At 32.8% G+C, this 13,484-nt stretch overlaps 1 protein-coding gene across 1 annotated transcript in view; it reads right to left on the bottom strand.

Annotated features, from left to right (window-relative positions):
- LOC123720840 (lysine-specific demethylase 3A) overlaps window positions 1-13,484 on the bottom strand; it is a 137,070-nt gene that overhangs the window by 87,787 nt on the left and 35,799 nt on the right. Inside the window, exons 2-3 of the mRNA XM_045677629.1 lie at window positions 13,219-13,368; window positions 11,898-12,011 (exon numbers count right to left, since the gene is read on the bottom strand). Coding sequence (XP_045533585.1) covers window positions 11,898-12,011; window positions 13,219-13,368 — 264 coding nt within the window. The remainder of the gene's footprint in view (window positions 1-11,897; window positions 12,012-13,218; window positions 13,369-13,484) is intronic.

Genomic DNA, 13,484 nt, shown 5'->3' with positions numbered 1-13,484 from the left:
TCCCTCTTTTGGCAAAGAGTGGCACTGCTAGATTAATCTAGCAGTGCCACCTATTGGTGGTTCATAGCGAGGCAATCTGTGAGTAACTTTACATAACTGATAGCGGCAGATTAATGGAGACCAACTGAAGGTGATACCTTTTTCTACATGGTAAACTAATTTAAATCTTTACTTAAGTGTAAGTTACCATTATCTCTTAATGAATATCTCTGCGTTCACCTGTAAGTGACTTTAATAATAATAATAATAAAATATGTTTATTCATTTTAGGTTCAATTTCATTACAATATGTAAGATTTGGGAACCTCTAAAAAATATACCTGTGTCAGGGTTTCCAGCTCTTTCATAACAAACTTAGTTATACATTCCTTAAAATATTTAATTTATATATAATTTAGTTACATCTTCTATTAACTTTTTTTTTCTTTTTTTGTTATTGATTTTTAACTGTTATCAACACACTGGAGTGCATAAGTGAGTGTGTGAGTGAGTGAGTGAGTCAGTGAGTGAATGAATAAAGTCTGTACTACATACTAGGCCTGAGAAGAAGCTCCAACTCTGCGTAGGGTATGTTCATGAGCCAGTCCTTTAGTCGTATTTTTAGATTGACGGTAAGCGGGTAGATGTTAAGCAGCCTATTTAATTTATTATAGATGTAGTCTGCTTGCATATTGCGTCTCGCAAAGTCAGTCCTAACGGTCTGACCGACGACAACATCCCTATTTCTTTTTAACTTTAGATATACAGTTAGAATCGGATATGTTACGGAAAAATATGACGAGTTTAAACATACTATAGAATGATTGGCTCTTTAACATAACTGCTGACATCTATTGATTAATAAGTAAACGAAACGTCAGTCAAAATCCGCGAATCCTGCTTTATTGTAACAATCAAGAATTATAATGGTAATGACGAACATTATTTGAATTTACAAGACTTTTACACAAGAATAGTTGTGATTTGGATTCGCCCTACCAAGAGCAGTGTTGGCCAAACCAACACCATGTGACTCTAATACCTGAGGTCGTAGGTTCAATTCCCCGCCTGTGAACCAATGAACTTACTTGTAAATTTGAAATAAACATTCGCTCAAACGGTGAAATAAAACATCGTGAGGAAACCGGCTTGCCTTAGACCCAAAAAGTCGACGACATGTGTCACAGGAGGCTGATCACCTACTTACCTATTGGATTGACAAATGATTATGAAACAGATACAGACATCTGAAGCCCAGACCTAAAAAGATTGCTTTGCTTTTATATTATTTGAGTTAAAATATTTTTTATCGTTACTAGTTTAGGTATATTTAAATAATAACTGCTGTTAATAAAAGTAATCGAATAAAAACGATGAATTTACAATCAAGCCTTGATTCAAGACAATTTAGCAGTACGTAAATATTCAAGTATATATTTATAATATAATTACCCATAATCCATTTTTATACAACGTGATAACAAAACTCCAGACATAATATCATTTTTATCTGAAATTCTGATGACATAAAAAATATTTTTTTATGACGAGTGTTTTCGGTTTTATCGGTGTTGAGGCTATAACGAAAACGGAGATTCAATGATATTAAAATTAAAATACTGTTCACGAGTCTACAGGGAAAGTATTTTTAGCAATTCAATTATGATTCAGTAATTATTTCCTATTTGAGAGTAAACATTCCGTTTTTGCATAATAGTATTTTTGTACGAAATAATTTTCAGCTTCATTAGTCACCGAGATAATTATATACAAATATTTTTGAAATACTAATATTAACTTAATAAGTATCTATATATATAATATACAGCAAGGAAATGCTGTCAGTGTTAAAGATACACTGCCAGGGACAAAACTTTTAAATTTGTGTTATTGTTATTTTCATTAATTGTTAATTATATTTATTATTACTATATAGATTAGGAAAATGTTAAAAATAATGTATTTTTGATTGTTATGCTTAAGTTTTAATAAATAATTACATTTTTTAAATATACACTTTATCTTAAAACTTAAGTTTACAAGTAAAGGAATTAGTCAAAAGGACGCCGGTGTAGCCCATCAGACACCAAGGTTTTATAATGTTTAAGCAATAATAAAAAAAAAATATTATTAGTAATTATTGTATGATTTAATTATTATATTGCAATTTCTTAATGGTATTGTTTTGTTAGTATTATTTTTTCTTTCGTTTTATATAACTGTGAATAATCAATGCAAATTAATTATGAAAAAAAAATGCAATTTTATCAGTAATGATTGTATAACCTTTATGCCAAAGTACGAATTTAATATTTCCCATATTGATCTGTTTAAAGGAAACCTGTCTTACCAAAATCCAATAATAATAATAAGTGTCTTATGACCTTAATGAACATAGAGCGCCATCTCTTATTCGAGAATCGAAACAAGGGTAGGTCATGTACCTGTAACTAAAATCCAATGTTTACAACGAGACACCGATACATACTAGCCACCTTAAACCGTGTAACTCTTTAGTCTATCTAAGATAACATAATCTTAAGATAAAATCTACATAATAAATAATTTTGAATATATCATACAGATAATTGAAACATGTTATTTGTAAATGCATACCATTTGTGACTGCAAACATAACCATTTAGCGTCATGAATTATCTATGTAATGAATACTATATAGAACTTAAGAGCTTAGAATAGTAAATATGCTGAATACTTGTATTTAATGTAATTAGATATGTTATCTCATGCATACGATAGGTATTACTTAGCGTTAAAAACACTAACACTAAAACAATTACGTACAAGAATTCGATTAACATTTAATTTTTTTTATCTATTGCCATAATAAAACATTGTATGTATGTCAATGTTATTACACACACGCACCTGCGCTTGTGTAGATGTATCCGGCATAGTTCAATGACCCTCCCCCTACAGCTGCCAGTGGATGTGGTTTCTATATCCTATGTATAGATCCTTGCAGTATGATTCATGATGCTAATATAGAGTACGTTTCCAGCTTTAGTAATATACAAGACTGTTTGTTTTATTTGAATTGGACTTATTTCAAATTGCTATGAACCGTATAATTACTTAACAAAAATCCCACGAAAGCTATTTAATAACAAGTTATATTATTCTTAATTTTTACTATATAATTGTACACACAAATCTACCAAGACTTCTTTATAAGTAAACTACCAACTAACTAACTATTAATCATTACTTTTATTATTTCATTACATTATTTATCTATTTTTTCGCGTGAGGAACAAAAAAACAAACGATTGTAGTCTCTAACAAAATGGCAACCGCTGTGTAACACGTCTGCTTTATAGCCAGGGCCAGTTACAACCACAATACCCACACATCACAACATTTGTTAAAATGATTCTTGTTGAAAAGAAAAATATGCAGTATGTGTGTTTCGTACGTAATAAATGTTATATATATATATCTATTTTTGTCTGTTTTTTAAATTATAATACTCTAGAGAATGCTTCGTCTACAAACGAAAGCTAATAAAGCTTAAAGCATGAGTATTATGAAGAATGTTCACTTTGATTGAAGCCTGATCGACCATACACTTCCCTATCATTCGTGTGCCACTTTGCAAATAAATAAAGTGCATAAAAACAATTGAGATAAAGTGTATTCATAACGTAAAACAGGTAAAAAGGGTAATTTTGTCATACGTAAATATAATTGTAGTTATAGCCATAGAGTTTAAATATTTGAACAAATAATTTTAATTCTGTCACGCGAATCACAATAGCGCGCTTAATTACTCGAACAAAGAAACAATAAATCATAAAACAATGTGCCCTTAATATTTTTTCACGGCCAGAACATTTTCACTGCAAATGAGATTACAACATCTAGTTCAGCCGGGTTTCGCTTCGCTGGGCAAAGACCCTCTCTCTGACTCAGCAATTACGCAACACTGATAGGGTTTGTTTTGCTCGTAAATCAAGACACTTTTACAAGTGCTCGTATATGATATTATCTCACTCTTACAAGTGATTAATTCTTGAATACACATTTATATTTTCAAGAAAACTAACAGTAAATTAGCCAGAGCTACTGCGCTTCTTAGGCAGACACGCGTGTCAAAAACATATTGTTTACATACATATGAAAGTCATACGCGCTATGTCCCAACTCTGGACCTTGGGGTATTAAAACTAAACGTTTAGGCCAATCGCCTATTCGCCTAAAAGAAATTATGAAAGATTCTCAAAACTAAAAGTCTGAATTGTGAATTAATTAAAACACCAACCCGTGTGATAGAAGATAGTTCATACAAAATCAAGCTCACACTTAACTAAAGTAACATCTGTCTCTTTTCATTATAGCGTGAACAATTTGACAGAAGGAGAGGAAAGAGAACTTTAATTAAGACTATAACATAGGGGTCGATTGCCTACTCAGAATCGAAATGAGGTTAAAATGGATTGATGTAAATTTAACACGAATTGCCGGTGTGACCTTTGTCGTATAATGATAATCTAATTAAAGAACTTTATTATAATAATAAAAGGTTACATTAATGTCTTATAATAAAGATAACAAATCGTTCTAGATAGTTGAATATGACATGAATTTATTCATTATCTAAAACTGTTATCATCGCGATAAGATACGTCCAATGATACATTATCTACAGACATAATATGTCAGTTATTTTATGCTTCCTAGTGACGAAAATAAATTTAAAAATAGTGTCGAGTCAATATAACATATTCGGGAATTTTTCCCTTTACTTTCAGCAGCGACATCTTCTATATTGTTTTATTTTAGAACAATCTTTACAGTTGAAAATAGTACTTTTTAAAATATGAATATTTTTTATACATTTAATGTATTGATTTCGGAACAATTAAAACCTAAAGCAATCCAATTTTCGCAATTCAAATTCCGAATTCTCAGCTCCACTTCAGTAGGTGCCTTGTAATCCGGAAAGCATAAACCAGGCATACATTCACTCCCGCGGCTCTTATTCAATTTCCTGCCGTTCCCCAACTTCATTCCACGTGATACGACTATTGATAAGGAATTCCGCACTTTATCTGTGGCATATGAATAGCGTAATCAAGATCTATTGAATCTATTTTGTGTTACTTAAGGAAATAAAGACTGGGAAAGTATAGCCAATGAAAGAACGAGATTTTGACTGTACGGGTCAAAATTATGTTCCCATAACCGACGAGCATGCATGGTTATTGTCATGAAAGCGGATGAGCGAACGATATATATAGTACCAATGGTGTGAATTTGTTTATTACAAAGAATACGCTTCTTAAAACCCAAAGGAATGGATGCCATTGGGCATGGAAAAAGAGAATTACTTATGTACTTTAATCCCAAACATTAACTGAAAACAAAAGTTCTTTGCCTGTCTCCATATGCCGTAACTGGAGAAACTGATCGTGGTTGGTAACTCAGAAGGAAAATCACGTGGCCGTCCACCGTCTAGATAAAATGAGTCATCATCAATAGATATGAGCTGTCGTTATATTGCTAACACATGCATCAATAAGTTGCCTATACTTGTGTATATCTTATCACGTGTTGTCGTAACGTTACATAGTTCGCATGTCTTATGTAATAACTATTTAAAGTGGAGCAACGGCGGCTTAATGGTTCGAAGAAGTATTCGTAATAACTAAGGTTGGTCTTGAAGGTAAACACGGCGAATTAGGTTAAGTATATACAAATTGAAATAAAAACCAGGTTGCTATGTGACTTCAGTATAGCTAGCGATGTTTTCTTACTGAAGTTATATATTTTATACTGGAGTTAGTTACCCCTTAACTGGCCGAGGTCGCTGCGTACGTACTCCGCAAATACCTATTTCAATTTAACAGCAGCACAAAATTTAATTTAGGTATAGTTCTCTCATTATCAGTAGCGCTGATGAGTGGTACCTAAATATTATATTGAAATCGCTTTACCTATTGGTAGTATGAAAAACTCATCGTGACTGGCAGAGTGGAGGGCTGGTGCCCTCGAGGCTGATCCCTTACTCGCTGGACCGATCAGTTAAAGGCCATAATGGGTCTTACCATCCAGGCGCAGAGGCTTGCCGAAGGCAGTAGAGAATGGAGGAAGTTGTGCCGCGCCACTAACACGATCTTCAGAAATGAAGAGTACGACTGTTGAAGAAAATTGGAAGTATGTGGCCTTGAAAGATTTATTAAATTCAATCAGTAGTGTCTATCATATCACAAACCACTTACTCTTGTGGATGAAGAAAGGCGTAATGTTCCTCTAACATAAAGGGAGGATCCTCAACCAGTCTGACCACTGACCGGCCGGCACGAAGGTCCCAGTGGGTATGTTCTATATATCCTTAGCGGAATAACTTCGTTAACGCATTTCCGGGTATGACGTTTCGCAATGATTCGTAAGCGAAAATTGTAGATGTCGCTACACTCTAAAACGCCTTCGTTATTATCTCTCTCTCTCTTTAATCGGCAGCTCATATCAGAGCGTCGTGCAGCAAGGAAGCATCTGGTTCTGGAACTATCTGTTTCCACCGGTTTCTGACCAGCGACTTTCACTTGGACGGTCCATCAGATTGTTGAACGGACACGTGACCCTTTGCCTTCTGTGTTACCAACCACGGTCAGTTTCTCCAAGTTTTTTGCGCCTCTGCGCATTGTAAAAACTTAAAGTCTTATAAACTAAGGGTCCATAAGATTTAATCAAATCCGATATTGAATATTTTATTTCACGACAAATTGCAATGATTTTGCAAGTATCACATGCTACGTAATTTTTTGTTAGTCCAACATAGTAAAACTACTCAGTGAAAGCTCTGACAGCGCTGTAAAGCTACCACCCAGATCCGCTTTTTATGATCTATAAGAACATTCAAAAGGTACGAAATACAGTGTTTAAAATCCTTTTATGTTTCCTTAAAAGTTGCTGTAAAACAAAGCAGAACGCTACATTGCGTTGCTCGCCAAGTTTTCAAGTTAACAAAGGTTTTAAACGAGACAATGCAATGCAGACATGCCTATCCATCATAGGAGAGACGTCTGGGGTTTTAGTTATTTACCTGCATATATATTAGAATATAGATTAGAATTAAAGTTAGTGAAGTGAGCAGTTTCTGTGTGCGTAATTAAAACTACGCTAAAGGAATTCATCGTGACAAGAGACATACCTGCTAATAAACACTAACGGTGATAATTAATTGTGATTAATATTTGTTAATCTAATAGGCAAGCAGGTGATTAACCTCCTGTGCCTGACACACGACGTCAACAGTCTTCCCAACGTAGGGTCCAGATATTGATTATGTTTTGAAAATTAACTTACTCTGTTTCGTTGACTAGTTTCCTTGTGATGTCTTCGTCATACTTATAATTCAGTTATTTTAGTGATTAACTATTTTTTTTAGCTTTAAAATTATGTATGTCACATAGAACATCATTGATTGCTCTCGGTACAATGGACTGGAAGCCATATCATATTTTAATAGACAGTCCAGATTTTGATAAATTCGTTTCGAGTATACACACATAGGGTGATTGGTCGTGCTTAAATTCTTGTATGCGGTCAACTACGTATTTGGAACATGGTGTAATGGTTGCAGCTCCTTACAAACGTTGTGTAAAACTAAAAACTTGGCGATTAAAAAGATGAGAGTTTATTGCCAGCTCTTCTCTGCCGTTCTACGCGCTTGATTTGAAAACTGGCAGTAAATGTAAAATTAGAAGCATTTTATATACATTTCTGTTTTTGACGTTCATAAGTGTACATTGAGTTACCTATATGAATAAATGATTTTGAATTTGAATAAAATTCTCAAGTTTCATGAGCATTGTTAATATCACCATTTAACTAATAATTACACCACATAATAATTTGCAAATCAATACATTTTTTCAGTATATATAAAGAAATGTAATTCTTTGTAATTATAATTTAACTTAAGATAATATATTTATCGTATTAGATATAAATCAAAAACACATTAAGTATATAGTGATATGTCATATAATTAAGGTATGATAGTTATCTAAGTCTAATCTCAAAGGCAAGTAGTTGATCAGCCTCCGGTGCCTGACACACACCGCCGACTTTGGATTTAAGGCAAGCCGGTTTCCTCACGATGTTATCCTTCACCATTCGAGCGAATTTTAAATACGCACAGACAGAAAGACCATTGATGCTCAGCCGGGGATCGAACCTAGAACCTCAAGGATGAGACTCTCACGCTGAAGCCACTAACACTGTTGTGCTCTCATGCTACATATATGTATGTAGGTTAACCATTGCAAAATCAAACCCACGCAAACCGCTATTAAATAGCAAAACACTGGCTTTCATTAATCTTCAGTAATTAACCGTAAAAGATACGATTATTTCTCTTTGGCATCTTTCTTTTAAATTGAATCATTCATTTCTAACATTTCAAATAATTATTTAATCTTTTTTTATCACGTAACTTTCATAAAACTGAAACGATTAATATAAGCAAATAATTATGTGTTAACGTTTCCTTCGTTTATAGATCTGAGTACTGAGTTTTTCGTATCTAATTTTACTAGACGAAATTGAAAACATTCAATTCATTGTTTTAGCGGGCATTGTAGTCCTTGAACTAAGTCTAGGGAAACATTCACAACATGTATATGTACTCTAAATTGTGTTCACATTTTCGTGCCTATTATTGTATTTGTTTGTATATTAGTAGTGTTATATCTGTATTTTCTACATATAATACGATGTGTTATATATTATGATGTGCCATGTGTCGTTATTAATAAATAAATAATGTAATGAGCAATATTATTCCATTGTTATTATAAATTATCAAATGCAATGTTGTCTTATCATTATAATATTAAATTATCAACAAAAAAGCTTGTATCTGTTATAACAGTGTAAAGATCTTTGATATTATCTGTGATCGCTATCAATTTTTATTATAGGTATTTTTCGTGATTATTTACTATTTAAATATAACCATTTATGAAACTAATTAAAAATTATCCTTGATCCAAAAACTGTGATACTTTGCCAGCGTTTAAGCCCGGATAACATTAGGAGGCCCTAGCAAATGTAAGCCTTTCCAAGTATACCCTACACCCCACCCCCTAAGCCTCCATCGAGCCAACCGAAGCAAAATTCTACTCGTTTAAGTTCTGCGGCTAGTTACGAACTAAAAAGTTTCATTACCGTTAATTGAGTTTTTCATTACGCATTATTACTTTAAGTTTTATTTGAAAACTTTAACACGCAAAGTTTTAACATAGCTGTTGTTCACGTTCACGTTTTCTCACATAATTGTTTCTTCTATTCTTCTTGTCTGTTCTACTCTTTCCTATTTATTTATTGCGTAATCGTACAGCTAACATTCATTATACGTAACATAAATAAGTATACTACAACATAGCCAAAGATAGAATACATATACGAAAAGGTTCAAACATATACAAAAGGAAACAATCAATAACTGTCAAAAGATGATAAGCCTTACGATTAGTTAATGACTTTGATATTCCTTCTTGTATCCAATGTAAATAAACTATAATTTTTGAAATTAAAATGAAATCACCGCCTACGCGTTATGTCTACAATATAGATTGTTTAAATCAAAATACACATAATTTACATATGAAAATATGTCAGGAATCCGTGTATACGATACTGAAAATATTAAATTAATAATGAAATAATAAATACATTGACTAATCATTATTTCAATTACGATCAACACAGTGGCGTGAATATCCAATCAATCACAGGTTAAGAGCGGCCGGGACAACCGAAAATAGCGACATGCCACCTGGATGTATAGGGGAGTAGGGAGAAGCGGAAAATCAATAAACCGGGCGAGCATCAAAACATACCCCCTCCACCCGGCTCTCCCCGTCTCCCGGGGAAACCCACCCTTGTTTGGCAGACACCGTCCTTGATACTGGCCCGGGCAACTTGAGATAAACACTCGTTTAGAAAATTAGGTCGGATTTGCGTTTAGTTTTGGTAAGTCTCGGTAAATAGTTCTGGTATTTAAATTGAATTAGACCTCATAGTATTGTCTTTGGTTAATATAGCTTTTACACATTGAAAGAAAACAATTTTACTACTATTTGTATTATTATAAACTTATAATTATTTTACATAAAATTTACACGTTTAGTGTAAAACGCGAAACGTCGGAAAATTTTAAATTTAGCTTTAATCCGGTTAAAAAATTGTTTTCTTTCAATAGACCTCAGATCAGTTATTCGCTCGGAATTCTTCATATTTTATTATTCTATAATCTATTACTTATATAATTTATTAATCTTACGCGAATTAAGCCATTCATTGTTTAAAGTGAATCTATTTAGAATTTTAAGAGACTACCAAAGTCCTTAAAGTCCAGTAATAAAAACAACAGAATATCAACAAGCGCGATCGTAACGCAACTACGGTGGAAAAATATGGGTAATTAATTAATTTAAGAGAATCACCCTACTGTAATGATTGCATAAAGCTCATAAACCGTGTTTAAACACACATACAAATATACTAGACTCGTCCTACCTCCTTCGGACAGGCAAAAAAGCTGCCGTAGAGCAGGCGGAAAATAATAAACAACTCAAATAAAAGAGTATCTGTTTCAATTTCGATTTTCTTCTCTTTGGAGAAGAGTCTTGGGCCGTGGTGTTCCAGTACACAGGCGCTAGTTAAAGATTTAAGTTGGTGCCTGGTAGACAGAACTATGACCCCAGAGCTGGTTGCTTTCCTCGCTCAACGAATAAGTATCGCAATACTGCATGCAAATGCTGCCAGCGTCAAATGGCCACTGCCACAGGGACCAAACTTTATAAATTTTCTAATTATTTATTTTTATGTAGGTTAAGAAAATTGTTAATACCTACTGTACATTTCTGTGTTGTAAATAAATAACATTACCTTTTAAAAAACATTTAAAGAATTTGTTAGTATTACATATAGAAGATAATTTATCAAGTTCTACGGTATTTACGTCCGTGACCATGACGGAGGAAATATCTCGGCGATAAAAGAATTCTAGGCAAATAACGTGTTTAATGTTGTTGTTCTATTTTTAGACATAATCGTTAAACATTATTTACTATTGCAGATTAATTTGATACAAGTTTAGTGTAGAATTAAACTTTATAACCTATTATCTACCGGCTATGCCCCACATGGGGCATGATCTTTAACAATATTCTTTTTCTTGATTTGGATACACATGCCGATGTTTTCCTTCGCTTTACAAGCAAGAGTTTAAAATCATATTAGGTAAGTTTTAGAAATAAATTTGTCTAGGCTTGTATAATGGTAGTAAGTTCGGCATTATCAAAAATTTGTTGTATAAATAAGTTGTATTTAAGTTTGTTAGACTACGTGTCAGATTAAAAAATAATGCATATGTAAGATTAAACGTGTATGTAACATTTATAAACAGTACTTTGAACTGACAACCTAACCTAACGTTAATAATGCCAACATGACTAAAAACACAAAGATTGGAACAAAAACAAAACGTGACTCAGTACATTAGAAATATATTTACAACAAACATGATTCATTATATAAATGTGAAGTTAACTACATAATAATTTCTAGAGATAAAAACCTCTCAATTTGAGGGTGGAAAAAATCTAACTTTCTAGTTAAACACCTAACGCCATCTAGTGGGGAGTAGCTATAACGCTACAGTCCCTTTGAATTCATTGTAGTTCAATGTATTATGTAGGAATGTATATTTATATTATTATTTTCATTCAACCGTACCTAAAGGTTAATGGTAGATTTATGGTTGGTATGGTTATTGGTATATAAGGCATTCTATAAATAATAAAATATGTTTGAAATCTGAATTGTACCATTCCATGAATAAATCAATTATACCTCAAAGATAATTTATTTAAAGTAGTTTTTACCTGATAGGGCTGTAGATTAGCATAGTCGTAAAACTGTAGTTGCTTATCATGAAGGAATTCAACAGGCTGCGACTCAGCTTGTAGTATCACTTCAGCTGTCAATGCAGCAAATGTCTGGAATTAAAAATTATTATTTTAACAACATAATGCATAGTAGATTTCATAGTAGTTTAAATTATTCCCTTAATCTTAATAGATTTAAATAAAACAAGTGGTGCTGTAAGTCCTTCTAGATCTGGGCCACATATTTATGTAGGTTATCAGGTGATCAATGTACGAGCTAATTTCATATATACATAAGTAAATATAGGTAGACAGAAAGTAAATTAGGGCACAGCCGTGGTTCAAACATATAAGCTCAGGAATAAAGTGTACGCTACAAGGCCACTTCTGACAATCATATTAAATTATTGTCTTTAAGAAAGACAACACGGAGATATATCTCTCATGTGATTTAGGGAATGGGATTTCTACCTCTAAACCCTTATTATCTTAATTATTTAACGGTTAATGAGTGTAAACACTGTTAGCACTTCAATAATCATTACTTTGTCTGGTTTGGCTTGATACAATCCTCTCAAATGTTCAGTTAACCTAATAAGATTTTTAAATATTTATGTTTTTTCTTTATTAATACATTATATACTTAAAAAAGATAAGATTCAAATGCATCTGTGTTTATTATGCAGTTTGATTTAGATTGTACTATCCGAAGCAAACATGACCCACTTTAGATAAATTGCAACATATTATATGACTTGATCAAGGCATCTGAGAAGTATCTCCAGGCTTCTTCAGTTGAGTTTATAAGAGTGCTTTCAGAATATCTGGCGTATTAGGAACCTTCCTCCAGCCTGTAGTCTGTTAATTATAAACAGTAAAGCAAACATTGTGAACTAGTTAAGTATAAAGCTGATGCAGGCACAAATACAATGAGAGAAATGAGGTCACGCGAGCATCCCACCTACACACGTATACGGAATGTTCTCTATACACACCAATGCAGGTCGAATCAAATATATTATTCTTAATGTGTTAACAGTTCCATAGAATACTGGAGATGCTATGACCTTCTGATTTTGGCAAACAATGAAATTTTGCCAGATAATTAAGTGAAAGTAATTTTTTATTGACACTATGGTCTATAATAGACAGAGAAGACAAAGAATATATCCAATATTCTAATTTCTATATTACACCTTAGTACACCTGGCACCATCTTTAGGAAACGTGCGTTACCAGCCCCATACGTATTCAGATATTTTAATCCTTTGATGTATAAACGAAATTATTCTAAAATATATATGAAATGAGAACTAACCAGTGCTGGCCATGTCACTTCTTTACTATTTACTTTCCTTGGTGCCCACACTAAAGTTCTTTCTACTAAAAACACACGAAACGTCCTCAATGAATAAACCGCTACCCACTCTCTCCTTTGCCAGTCAACACCATCGTATTCCACTAAAACCTGAAACAATAAAACATTTAATTTAATTCATATTATACTATTAATATATTTGAACTATTAAAATTAAATACCAAATTGCCAAATTTAATCATACAAATTCTAACTGTTATCGACGC

The sequence above is a fragment of the Pieris brassicae genome, chromosome 2 (genome assembly GCF_905147105.1).
Source record: "Pieris brassicae chromosome 2, ilPieBrab1.1, whole genome shotgun sequence".
Classification (NCBI taxonomy): Eukaryota; Metazoa; Arthropoda; class Insecta; order Lepidoptera; family Pieridae; genus Pieris; species Pieris brassicae.
The sequence above is the reverse complement of the archived record's forward strand: the minus strand, read 5'-3'. Positions and strand labels throughout refer to the sequence as shown.